The following is a 13,057-nucleotide window of genomic DNA, read 5'->3' as shown; positions in this document are numbered from 1 at the left end:
AGAAAACTGTCTTTTTTAATTATTCATTTAATTGAAGCCGCATTTTGTAATAATGTAATTAATTTCACCTCATGATGTAATATTTTGTAAAATCTGCCACATTTTGTAACATTTTGTAACCTTTTTTTTTGTAAAATTCTTGAATGCAATATATAATAAACTTTGCCGCATATTGTAATAAGTTGTTACATTTTTCACAAAATTATTACATTTTCTATATAAAAAAGTGCAACACTTGTATTTTGTAATAATGCAATATGTAACAACTTGTAACAAAATGCGGCCAGGTTTCTTACACATTTATTGCATTATAATGCAACTTTATTACATAATGTGGCACTACAAGGCCTAATCTATTATTTGTATTATTTAAATTAATGTGTTTGTTTTTTTATGTATCTTAAATTACTCTTTGTATTTTTCTTTTATCCTTTTTAAAGTTATTAGGGAGAGATGCACCTACATTTTTTTGTGCTTCATTGCTCGATGACAATAAAGGAAAACTGAAATTTACAATATAAGAGAAAATCACCGTTCTGGCGAAACGTCAGTGATTTATTTTATTTTATTTGTTTGTTTTTTTTCCATTTATCTTCATGTTGTCAGTTACACAGAATGAAAAAAAAAACTATTGTACAAAACATTTCATTTCTTTGATTTCATTTCTATTTTACTAAATAAATTGTAAAGAAAACTGTTAAAAATTATTTATTTAATTGAGGCCGCATTTTGTAATAATGTAATACATTTTCACATTTTGAAATAAAATTCTTGAATGCAATATGTAATAAACTTTGCCGCATTTTGTAAAAACGGGCTATACAAATAAAATTGCCTTGCCTTGCCTTGTAATAAGTTGTTACATTTCGTGCAAAATTATTACATTTTATATACAAAAAGTGCATTATAATGCAACTTTATTACATAATCTGGTTGGTAAAGTTAGTCTATTATTATTTAATTTAATAATTTAATTATGTATGTTAAATTACTCTTTGCATACTTCTTTTATCCTTTTTAAAGTTGTTAGGGAGAGATGCACCTATATTTCTTTGTTGCTCGATGGCAATAAAGGAAAATTGAAATTTACAATATAACAGAAAATCCTCATTTTGGTGAAATTACAACAGTTATTTATTTGATTTGATTTATTTTCCATTTATCTTCACGTTGTCAGTTACACATAGAATGAAAAAAAACTACTGTAGTACATTTAGTTTACAGTGTAGTATCTTAAAAGTATTGTTAGTTGTATTTCCATCAGTGCTGTAGTGTTACAGTGCAGTAATATTACAATGTACAGTGTTATTGTTGTGTAGTATCACAGTAATGGACTGTTGTGTTACAGTGTTGTGGTACTGTAGTCTAACAGTGTTGTAGAACTACAGTATAATTACAGTAGTATTATCATAGCACCACTGTGTTATTGTAGTACTGTAGTATTACAGTGTTGTATTATCAGAGTACAGCTGTACAGTGTTGTAGTAGTATCACACAGTACCACAGTGTTAGTGTTGTAGTCGGTGAACACTGGTGTCATGTTGTAGTTAGTGTTGTATTACTATAGCTCTGTAGTATTGCAGTACTGTGGTACTCCAGTATAACAGTGAGGTAGTATTATTACAGTGTAGCAGTATTGTATTGCAGTATTATTGTAGTAGTACAGTCTCAGTGTAGCAGCTCTCACCTTGTCTCAGCGCAGCGGCAACAGTCGTCGTCCATGCTGCTGAGAAATTTGACCTCAGATCAGATCAGCTGCTGGTTAATTTTAGTCAGAGTCTCCAGGTCACGTGACCGACAGATACCCCCACCTCTTACCCCCCCCTCTTACCCTCTTACCCCCCCTCTTACCCTCTTACCCCCCCTCCACTCAGAGTCACATGACTGGTCCTGGTCCTGGTCCAGGGAGAGGAGTCGGGGTCTCTCAGCCAATCAGAGCGGAGGACCACCCACCTCCTCTCTGACCTCTGGAGTTTCTGTCCTCCTGCACGTTGGGACGTTGTCATGGTGACGGCAGCATCTGGTCCACACACAGCAGCCCTACAGAAGAAGGATGGGATGTAGGAGCTCAGTGCATCATGGGAGTTTGGTGAAAGAAGCTAAAATGAGTCGTAGCAACAAGTAATAAATATTTGACACATGAAGTAAAGACATTGGCCTTTGGTCAGCCCTAGATATTATGGTATTAAACTACATCTTTTTATTTAACTAGGCTAGTTAAATCACAGTAGCATACTGATGTGTTGAACTTACAGGCTTGTTACTAAGTATGTATTAATTATCATGATAAATAAAACTCAACCTCACACAGCTCCATGTTGTCTCTGTGTGGTGTTCAGGGACAGTCAGGACAGTCTGAGGACAGAGTTTATATTAATGCACCGTGACACAGTGGCAGGTCTCTGTACGTCTTCACCACAGATCACAGATCAGCTGTTCAGCTGGAGGAGGAAAACTCAGCTGTTCTCGGTTCCACCGCGACGTGCGCCTGGCGTTTGTTTTTTCTCTCCATTTATCAAGCTCCGGTAGCGACCCAGGTAAAATACGGGAGGACACCGTGCAGCTTCTTCATTAAATCCAAACAGTCCGACACAGCGACGCAGACGCACTGCTCCTCTTTGACTCTAAAGTCTCAGCAACCGGACTTATACTGAGTCTCCAGACCAGTTGGACCAGTCCCAGCCTGGTCAGATGCGTAGAACTGATGAAGCCTCTTGGATGAAGGTGAAACGTCTTCAGACAAATAACTAAGTCCAGTTGCTTTCGATTTAACCTCCTTTGAAAAAATAAAAATAAAAAATGTTGTAGTGAAAATGATTTTTTTTTTTACACGAGTCAAAACGAGCGTCAAATCGCGTATCTCGCGTATCTCGCGTTTGGTCGCGCGTCAAAGCTCGCGCGAAAAAAAAGTGTTCCTCGTGTTTGGTGGGAAGCCCCTTGTGGGTCTTCCCACCAAACACGATGAAAGAGACGAAGACGCGATGGTCCCGTCGCCATAAAAGAATCGCGTGTATTGCGTCGCAAAAAAAAAAAGTCGCGTATACCGCGTCGCCCGCCTAATCGCGTCTCGCGCCTAATCGCGTCTTTGCGTCACGGCCTTTTACACCGCGGACGTAACGAATAAACGGTGACGGTGTGAACGGACAACATAGAACAGGACCAGACGTGGCGTTGTTTCCTCTTTTCACCGACAGCTCCACTCTCCCTTACTTACACTAACTACTGTTATTGTTGAGGCCAGAGAATTGTGGGATTTGTAGTTTTTGACCAATCGCAGGTTGTGCTCTTTCTGTTTTTGTGATTTTCCCGGTTCACACATGTATTTTTTTTTAGGGGCAAATGCGAGTGAAATGCTCGCCCATGGTGGGCATAAGAACATTTAAGACCTGTCTAAAATTATTTAAGACTTGAACACAATAATTCAACAAATTTAAGACATTTTAAGGCCTAAAATTTAGATTTTCAAATTTTTGACTTTTTAAGACCCCGCGGATACCCTGTAACTATTACCCCTGGCAAAAAATGTATTTAATGAAATTTAATTTAATTTTAATGAAAAACATCTGATACAGGATATAAATCCTTTACATCAGACTCAAATAAATAACATACAAAAATTAAACACAAATATACCAACTACATACATAATCACTAAAATACATATAACAGAATAATCCCCAAAAATCTCAATAAAACTACAAAACAAAAACAAGAAAGAGAAAGAGAATTGTATTGTTCTGTATATAATTATATATATATACACCGTATATATATAAAGCAATTAAAAAAATGTTTTTTTCATTGAAAGAGATTACTGTTTCATTTATACTTTGTTGGATTGGTTTTTTGTTTCTTCAGTGTTTTTTAAACAGCCAGAAATGATCTCATCTGGTCTGGCTGTTTAAATAGATTTTAAAAATGCAAATATACAGTACATCAGTCAAATACATTGGGAACATTTCCCCATGTGTTTCAAATTTAAACTTCAAATCTCATTAAATTTGCTAATTGTTGGGAAAAAGTTCTTTAATTGTGAAATAATCAAAACTTTATATATTCTACATTATAAATGTTGTTTATTTGACCAGATAACATTTAATTTAAATCCCATTTTGTTCCTGAATCCACCAAACTGCTGGGATCAGAATAATCCTGATGTTCTGGATCAACGTTTTCCTGATCCGACTAAAAAGCTCTGAACGACACAAACTGATGAAGGTTTGATCCATTTTCAAGATTTGATCTGATCAATGATCCAAAATCCGATCAGTTTTTAACCCTTTGTAACAACTGGGTCCAGGACCAGAAAGTGACTTCTCCCACGTTCTCTGAGGAACCTGAACTCACCACAAACGACTCAGACTTGGTTCACTTCAACTTTATTGAGTTCTTTTTTTTTCTTTTTTTTTCTTTTTTCTCGTTTGACCAGGGTTCAGACACTTCACAGTTTATGAGTCGGACCAGAACCAGAACCAGGACCAGAACCAGGTCCAAGAGTCCTGATCCGGATCCACATCCCAACACAAAACCACGACAGCGTCAACAAACAACAAACAACAAACAACAAACATTTCAACACATGAAACAAAACAAAACAAAACAAAATAGACAAAATAAAGGTCAGTATCAAAAAAAAAAAAAAAACTACGACACCATCGTTACCCAGCAGCCCAGAGGAAGACGTCGGGACCGGGACCAGGACCGGGACCAGGACCAGGACCAGGACCAGGACCAGGACCAAAACCAGGTCAGGGACCAGCTGGTGGCGGGAGGGGAGGGGAGAGGGGAGAGAGGGGGGGGGGGGGCACTTAGCAGCTACAGAACCAGGACCAGAACCAGGACCAGGACCAGAACCAGAACCAGAACCAGAACCAGGTCTTCCCCTCAGGAGCTGGAGGAGCAGTAACAGTCAGACGGGTCCAGAACCAGAACCAGCAGCAGGTCCACCGGTTCATTTACACACAGTTCAGTCAGTCGGGACCAGATCGGACCAGGACCAGGACCGGGACCAGAACCAGAACCATGTGAAGTTCTGGTCCTGATGATCAGCGGAGACTTTGTGGACCTTTCACAGAGTGGTTGGTCCTGGTTCTGGACTCAGAAAACCACTTTAAACTGGACCAGATCCCAGACGGGTTCATCTGATCTGGATCGAACTGATGGAACTGGACTCTGGTGAACCCGGGTCTCAGGTCTCAGGACCCAGTTCTGCCCCCTCCCCCCCAGACTCTGGTTCTGGATCTCTCTCTCACACACACACACACACACACACACACACACACACACACACTGGTTCAGTCTCACTTCCTGTGATTTTCAAATTAAAAGTTTCACCGATTAAAATTATTATTATTAGGATTAATTTTCCAAATAGAAAAAAAACAACAAAACTGGTCCGGTCCAGGATAACAGAGTCCAAACTGATCAATGAACTGATGAATTATTGATGACACACACACACACACACACACACACACACACACACACACACCCCCCCCCCCCCGACCCCCCAGCAAAGAGAATCCAGACCCAGACCACCAGCACCTGAAGAGCTGAACCCTGGTTCAACTTGGACCAAAAACTACAAAAACCTCTAAACCTCCAACCGAGAGAGAGAGAGAGTGAGTGAGTGAGAGAGTAAGGGGGTGAGTGAGTGAGTGAGTGAGTGGTTGTCATGGAAACAACATGATTGACAGGCTGGCCCCTCCCCCGCCGCATCGCGCCGCCGCCGCAACTCGCTCAAAGGCAACAAGGAAATGAGAGAAAAGAAGAAAGAGATGATGATGATGATGAAGGCAGCAGCAGCGGTGGCGGTGGCGATGGCGGCGAAGGGGGAGAGGTGAAGGTGTGTTAGTGTTGGCGGTCCGGTTCCATCCGGTTCCATCCGGTTCCATCCGGTCGGGTCCGGTCACTTGAGGTCCAGCACCATGCTGGCCGGGTTCTCCAGGTATTCCCGCCACAGGTTGGAGAAGCGGCACATGGTGGCGCCGTCGATGATGCGGTGATCCGCCGACCAGCTGACCGCCATGATGTGAGCCGGGACCACCTGACCGCCGGCGCCGAACCGGGGCAGCACCTGAGAGCACACACACACACACACACACACACACACACACACACACACATAGAGCGTTGGAATTAGCATTCGGCCCCAAGTTTTCAAAACAAATGAAGATTTTTTTTCCCCCTATATACATTATAGTTCAACATTTTGTCAAATTGGCCCATTGCCATAATCCCTATAGTCATAGCAGTAGGTTCGTTACCTTTAATTGTCGGTGCAAGCTATTTTTAGAACGGCGGAGCAGAGCCGTGAGCTGCTCAGAGCTACGCTACGGAGGCTCATTATGGGATTTCTTGGTTTCTTGGTTTCCTCAAACTCATCAAATACACAATCCAACAACTCCACAACGCTCTGGTGGACAAGTTGTGACCTGCACATTCACCACACTATGAGATAATAACACAACGTTACCAGACAGAGTTGTTTTAGAGGGAAATACAGAGACTGTTTGATGAAAAACTGTCCCTGAAGGCAACACGCATCAGCGGTTTTGCACGAATTTCCCTCTACAACAACTCTGTGTGGTAACGTTGTGTTATTATCTCATAGCGTGGTGAATGTGCAGGTCACAACTTGTCCACCAGAGCGTTGTGGAGTTGTTGGATTGTGTATTTGATGAGTTTGATGAGGGAAACCAAGAAATCCCATAATGAGCCTCCGTAGCGTAGCTCTGAGCAGCTCGCGGCTCTGCTCTGGATTATGGCAATGGGCCAATTTGACAAAATGTTGAACTATCCCTTTAAGCTCTACTTACCTTTCTTTCTTTTTTTATTATATACCCTGCACACACACACAGGAAGGGGGCGGGGCTTGGCTTATCTAAGTACCTTGACCTCTGTGGTGTGTTCATGGGTCGTGGGAAAGTCTGGAACTCACCTGCATTTTCCCCAGCGCTCCGATGGCGACCTCAGGAGGGAGGATGACTGGTTTGGCGTACGTCCCTCCGATCTACAACACACACACAGAGGAAACAGGTTGTGGTTAGAGCGGGTCTAGAGTCCGTCTCCGTCCTCAGAGCGGCGGCGTCTGGACTCACTGATCCGATGTTGGACAGGGTGAACGTTCCCCCCGTCAGCTCCGACGTTCCCAGCTGCCCCACGGCGCCGAGCGTCTGCAGCCGGTTCAGCTCCTGGGCGATGTCGAACACGCTGAGCAGCTGCACGTTCTTCACGTTGGGCACCAGCAGACCCTGACTCGTGTCCATCGCCAGCCCGATGTTGTGGGACGCCTGAGGGCAAAGAGACACACCAAGGTGATTAGATATAAATGATGTCAAGTAACCGGGTCAGACTGATCCAGACCCAGTGATCTGATCGGATTCTGGGAAACCTGATCAATGACAACTGATTAATGATTATCTGACACATAACAGGTCTGATCTGCTGTTAAAGGGATATTCAGCTACAAATTCAGTTGGGACAGACTTTCAAACCAAGAACTTTTTTATCTGGGCCAGATGTTTTCAGTGACACAAACATACGAAATGTAGAGAAAAAGGGTGATTTTCTGCCTCTGCGCTGGTCTCTAGGGCTGTTTTCGACTAAGGATTTTCATAGTCGAATCTGATTCGTCAGATTTTGCCGTAGTCGACTGATCGTCAAACCTTTTTTTTTTTTTTAGATAGCAGCAAATTTGCAACTTTTTCCCGTTTCAAACAAAAGAGCTAAAACACCCCAAAAATATGGTAGGTGTAAAACAAATACCTTTATTTATTTTCCACACTTTGGATGATTTTTAGTAGGCATTATGAGCCAGGGTATGCGTTTACTGTATGTTACGTTGCCCTGGACAACGCTCCTTTTGCTCGGACTGTGAGTGGCAAATCAAACATCCCTCAACGTGGTGAAGATAGCTTGCACCGACAATTAAAGGTAACGAACCTACTGCTATGACTATAGGGATTATGGCAATGGGCCAATTTGCCAAAATGTTGAATTGTCCCTTTAAATATCTGGGGGAGTAGGAGTGATTCTTAGACTTGAGAAAGTTGATAAAAAGCTTTAGTTCTTAAGTTTGAGAGTTGGACTAAATTCCACAAATTCTCAACACTAAAATTCTCTAAGACTCGGACGACTTGGAAATTCAGTTTACAGCACATAGTACTATGGTAACTCGGCTCTGACACCGGCATTTAAGATTCAGTTCACTAAAGGTGTGACTAAGACACTTGATAACTACCTTTTAAAGGGATAGTAGCATTTTTTTTAAAGTGGGGTTGTATGATCTACAAATAGCCCCTAAGTACTTTAATTGCAGTAGAAGACTCTCTGCATTTTTCCCAGCCCTTCAAAGTGCAGGAAAAACACAGTTTTTATTTGGACCTAACCAATTCACGTATCCCTCCGCCCAGGGTTAGCGCCCCCCGATCAGCAGTTGGTTAGGTCCAAATAAAAACTGTGTTTTTCCTGCACTTTGAAGGGCTGGAAAAAATTATATTATAACGAACAATGGAACTGTGTATTTTTTTAGGGGCTATTTGTAGATCATACAACCCCACTTTTAAAAAAATGCTACTATCCTTTAAGTGCATCTTTCAGTCAATAATTTGTTTTACTCATAAGTCGACTCCTATCTGGTCCGTACCTGGTCAGGGAGGTGGTCCAGCTCCCGGTTCATGGCCAGCTCCAGTCTCTCCAGACTCTCACAGCCGCTCAGCTCCTCGGGAACCACCTGCACTCGGTTGTAGCTCAGCATCAGCTCTCTGAGCCGCGTCAACATCCCTGAGACCAGAACCAGAACCAGGAGGACACATGGTGAGACCGGCTACAGGGTCGGTCTTTGACCTGTCGGGAGGTAGGCTACTGACCGATCTGTTTGGGGATTTCAGAGACGCCGTTGCGGGACAGATCGAGCACCAGGAGGTTCTGGAAGCTGGAGATGAAGTGAGGGATCTTCTGCAGTCCGGTCCGGTGGAGCTGCCACTCCTGGACCTGGTTGAGCTGGACCAGACAGCCCGGCAGGACCTGCAGAGACAAACACTCACATCAGACCAAGGCCGTAATTTATGATATAAAAAAAAAACAAAATTACTGGATTAATCAAACAATAATCGATTAATTATCAACTATTTTGATAATCTAATAATCAGTTTGAGTAGTTTCTTAAGAAAAAAAGTCCAAATTCTCTGATTCCAGCTTCTTCAATGTGAATATTTCTGGTTTCTTTGTTCCTTTATGACAATAAACTGAGTCTCTCTTTGGTTTGTGGACAAAACAAGACATGTGAGGACGTCGTCTGGTGGTTTGAGAAACACTGATTGATATTTTTCAACATTTTTTAAAACATTTTATTGACCAAACAACTAATCGATTAATCGTTTACATAATCAACTGATTAATTGATAATGACAATAATTGTTAGCTGCAGCCCTATACCAAGAAGTAACTGAGTTAGTAACTGAATTACTACATACTGTAATAAAAGTAACAACTGCGTTGCTTTTTTTAATATAAAATGCTGAAATATGTCAAATTACTTGAACTCATCCCAGTAACCTCCCTCCCAACTCTGGAGTTGGTTCGTTCCAGATACATGTTTTTTTTTTCTACTACCGTAGTTGGTTTATGGACTGAAAAAAAAAAGTCAAACGTACACTTTAACAGGTGTATTATTATTTTCTGATGGGACTTCTTGAGTCAAGTAACGGTGCATTTTATTGTCAGTAACAGTAACGGCGTTATAGCAGGGGAAAGGTAACTTTTTTGATTACTGTTACTGAAAAAGTAGTGTCGTTAGTTACACCGTTATTTTATGATGTGATATTCCCTGGTCATGATTGGTCTAGCCCATATTCTAATACGGAAATGACAAAATAAAGAGGCAAATAAGCCTTGTCGTTTTATCAAAGTTAATGATTTTGCACTTTTCCACGCATACGCTGACTTTTTTGCTTTAAAAAATCCCTATACAGACAGATATCTTAACCCCCCCCCCAAATGTTTAACCCAAAGCTAGGCCCCTGCATCAGACCGAAGACTGGACCAGGACAATAATCTGATACCTTCCACTCCTCCTGCTCGATGCGGAGCACCAGCCGTCCGTCCTCGGTCTGCAGCTTCTGTCTGAGTCGAGCCAGAAGGGCCCGGTCCTCCCAGACCCCCAGGCTGAGTCTGGAGCGCCGCTCGGTGCCGCTCCTCCTCCTCTGCTGCTCCTCCTCGTCCTGCTCCTCCCTCCTCCTCTTGATCCGGGTCTCCCACAGAGCTCTGACCGAGCTGATGGAGCCGCACACCACCACGCCCCCCACCATGGTCACCACGACGACGACGACGTCACAGCGCCGCACGGGGGGACAGGCGAGATGACCTCTGACCTCTGAGCTGCAGCCTCGCTCTCCTCCTGATCATCCTGTCGTATTATCACCAGAGGAACAAACACAAAACATTTCATTTCTTTGATTTCATTTCTATTTGACTAAATAAATTGTGAAGAAAACTGTTTTTTTTAATTATTCATTTTATTGAGGCCTGTATTGAGGCCACATTTTGTAATAATGTAATTAATTTCACCTCATGATGTAATATTTTGTAAAATCTGCAACAGTTTGTAACCTTTTTTTTGTAAAATTCTTGAACGCAATATGTAATAAACTTTGCCGCATATTGTAATAAATTGTTACATTTTGCACAAAATTATTACATTTTCTATATGAAAAAGTGCAACACTTATGTTGTATTTTGTAATAATGCAATATGTAACAACTTATAACAAAATGCGGCAAAGTTTATTACACATTTATTGCATTATAATGCAACTTTATTACATAATGTGGCACTACAAGGCCTAATCTATTATTTGTATTATTTAAATTAATGTGTTTGTTTTTTTAAGCATCTTAAATTACTCTTTGTCTATTTATATATTTATCTTTTTTTTTTAAGTTATTAGGGAGAGATGCACATAAATTTCGTTGTGCTTCATTGCTCGATGACAATAAAGGAAAATTTAAATTTACAATATAAGAGAAAATCATCGTTCTGGTGAAACGACGTCAGTGATTTATTTGATTTTTTTTCCCATTTATCTTCACGTTGTCAGTTACACAGAATGAAAAAAGTACATTTACTCTGAGTGTATCTTGTTAGTTGTATTTTCATTAGTGCTGTAGTATTACAGTGCAGTAATATAACAATGTAGTGTTATTGTTGTGTAGTAGCAATGTAATGGACTGTTGTGTTACAGTGTTGTGGTACTGTAGTCTAACAGTGTTGTAGAACTACAGTATAATTACAGTAGTATTATCATAGCACCACTGTGTTATTGTAGTATTCAAAGTATTACGGTGTTGTATTATCAGAGTACAGCTGTACAGTGTTGTAGTAGTATCACACAGTACCACAGTGTTAGTGTTGTAGTCGGTGAACACTGGTGTCATGTTGTAGTTAGTGTTGTATTACTATAGCTCTGTAGTATTGCAATACTGTGGTACTCCAGTATAACAGTGAGGTAGTATTATTACAGTGTAGTAGTATTGTATTGCAGTATTATTGTAGTAGTAGTACTGCAGTATTACACAGTCTCAGTGTAGCAGCTCTCACCTTGTCTCAGCGCAGCGGCAACAGTCGTCGTCCATGCTGCTGAGAAATTTGACCTCAGATCAGATCAGCTGCTGGTTAATTTTAGTCAGAGTCTCCAGGTCACGTGACCGACAGATACCCCCACCTCTTACCCCCCCTCTTACCCTCTTACCCCCCCTCTTACCCTCTTACCCCCCCTCTTACCCTCTTACCCCCCCTCCACTCAGAGTCACATGACTGGGCCGGTCCTGGGTCCAGGGAGGGAGAGGAGTCGGGGTCTCTCAGCCAATCAGAGCGGAGGACCTCCCACCTTCTCTCTGACCTCTGGAGTTTCTGACCGCGTGTCCTCCTGCACGTTGGGACGTTGTCATGGTGACGGCAGCATCTGGTCCACACACAGCAGCCCTACAGAACAAGGATGGGATGTAGGAGCTCAGTGCATCATGGGAGTTTGGTGAAAGAAGCTAAAATGAGTCGTAGCAACAAGTAATAAATATTTGTCACATGAAGTAAACACATTGGCCTTTGGTCAGCCCTAGATATTATGGTATTAAACTACATCTTTTTATTTAACTAGGCTAGTTAAATCACAGTAGCATACTGATGTGTTGAACTTACAGGCTTGTTACTAAGTATTAATTATCATGATAAATAAAACTCAACCTCACACAGCTCCATGTTGTCTCTGTGTGGTGTTCAGGGACAGTCAGGACAGTCTGAGGACAGAGTTTATATTAATGCACCGTGACACAGTGGCAGGTCTCTGTACGTCTTCACCACAGATCACAGATCAGCTGTTCAGCTGGAGGAGGAAAACTCAGCTGTTCTCGGTTCCACCGCGACGTGCGCCTGGCGTTTGTTTTTTCTCTCCATTTATCAAGCTCCGGTAGCGACCCAGGTAAAATACGGGAGGACACCGTGCAGCTTCTTCATTAAATCCAAACAGTCCGACACAGCGACGCAGACGCACTGCTCCTCTTTGACTCTAAAGTCTCAGCAACTGGACTTATACTGAGTCTCCAGACCAGTTGGACCAGTCCCAGCCTGGTCAGATGCGTAGAACTGATGAAGCCTCTTGGATGAAGGTGAAACGTCTTCAGACAAATAACTAAGTCCAGTTGCTTTCGATTTAACCTCCTTTGAAAAAATAAAAATAAAAAATGTTGTAGTGAAAATGATTTTTTTTTTTACACGAGTCAAAACGAGCGTTAACTCGCGTATCTCGCGTTAGGTCGCGCGTCAAAGCTCGCGCGAAAAAAAAGCGTTCCTCGTGTTTGGTGGGAAGCCCCTTGTGGGAAGCCCCTTGTGGGTCTTCCCACCAAACACGATGAAATAGACGAAGACGCGATGGTCCCGTCGCCATAAAAGAATCGCGTGTATTGCGTCGCAAAAAAAAAAAGTCGCGTATACCGCGTCGCGCGCCTAATCGCGTCTCGCGCCTAATCGCGTCTTTGCGTCACGGCCTTTTACACCGCGGACG

The 13,057-nt window shown here is 42.1% G+C and overlaps 1 protein-coding gene across 1 annotated transcript; it reads right to left on the bottom strand.

Moving 5' to 3' along the window:
- Positions 1-5,868: 5,868 nt before the first annotated feature.
- LOC146989238 (lipoamide acyltransferase component of branched-chain alpha-keto acid dehydrogenase complex, mitochondrial-like) lies at positions 5,869-7,289 on the bottom strand. Its single transcript, XM_085775470.1, has 3 exons — positions 7,101-7,289; positions 6,941-7,012; positions 5,869-6,076 (listed from the first exon to the last, which is right to left on the bottom strand). Exons 1-3 carry the CDS (start codon positions 7,266-7,268, stop codon positions 5,909-5,911), a joined length of 408 nt encoding a protein of 135 aa, XP_085631596.1. The 5' UTR covers positions 7,269-7,289; the 3' UTR covers positions 5,869-5,908.
- Positions 7,290-13,057: the final 5,768 nt, after the last annotated feature.

The sequence above is a fragment of the Trachurus japonicus genome, chromosome 4, assembly GCF_045865225.1.
Source record: "Trachurus japonicus isolate A0001 chromosome 4, Traja_1.0".
NCBI classification, from domain to species: domain Eukaryota; kingdom Metazoa; phylum Chordata; class Actinopteri; order Carangiformes; family Carangidae; genus Trachurus; species Trachurus japonicus.
Note: the sequence above shows the minus strand (reverse complement) of the source record. Positions and strands in the feature narration are given on the sequence as shown.

Excerpts from the sequence above, each read along its gene's own strand:
- LOC146989238 (XM_085775470.1), bottom strand. The coding sequence starts at position 7,268 with ATGGACACGAGTCAGGGTCTGCTGGTGCCCAACGTGAAGAACGTGCAG. Across the intron at positions 7,013-7,100 it reads CCCTGTCCAACATCGGATCA|ATCGGAGGGACGTACGCCAA; the intron begins GTGAGTCCAGAC and ends TGTGTGTTGTAG. Across the intron at positions 6,077-6,940 it reads GAGCGCTGGGGAAAATGCAG|GTGCTGCCCCGGTTCGGCGC; the intron begins GTGAGTTCCAGA and ends GTGTGCTCTCAG.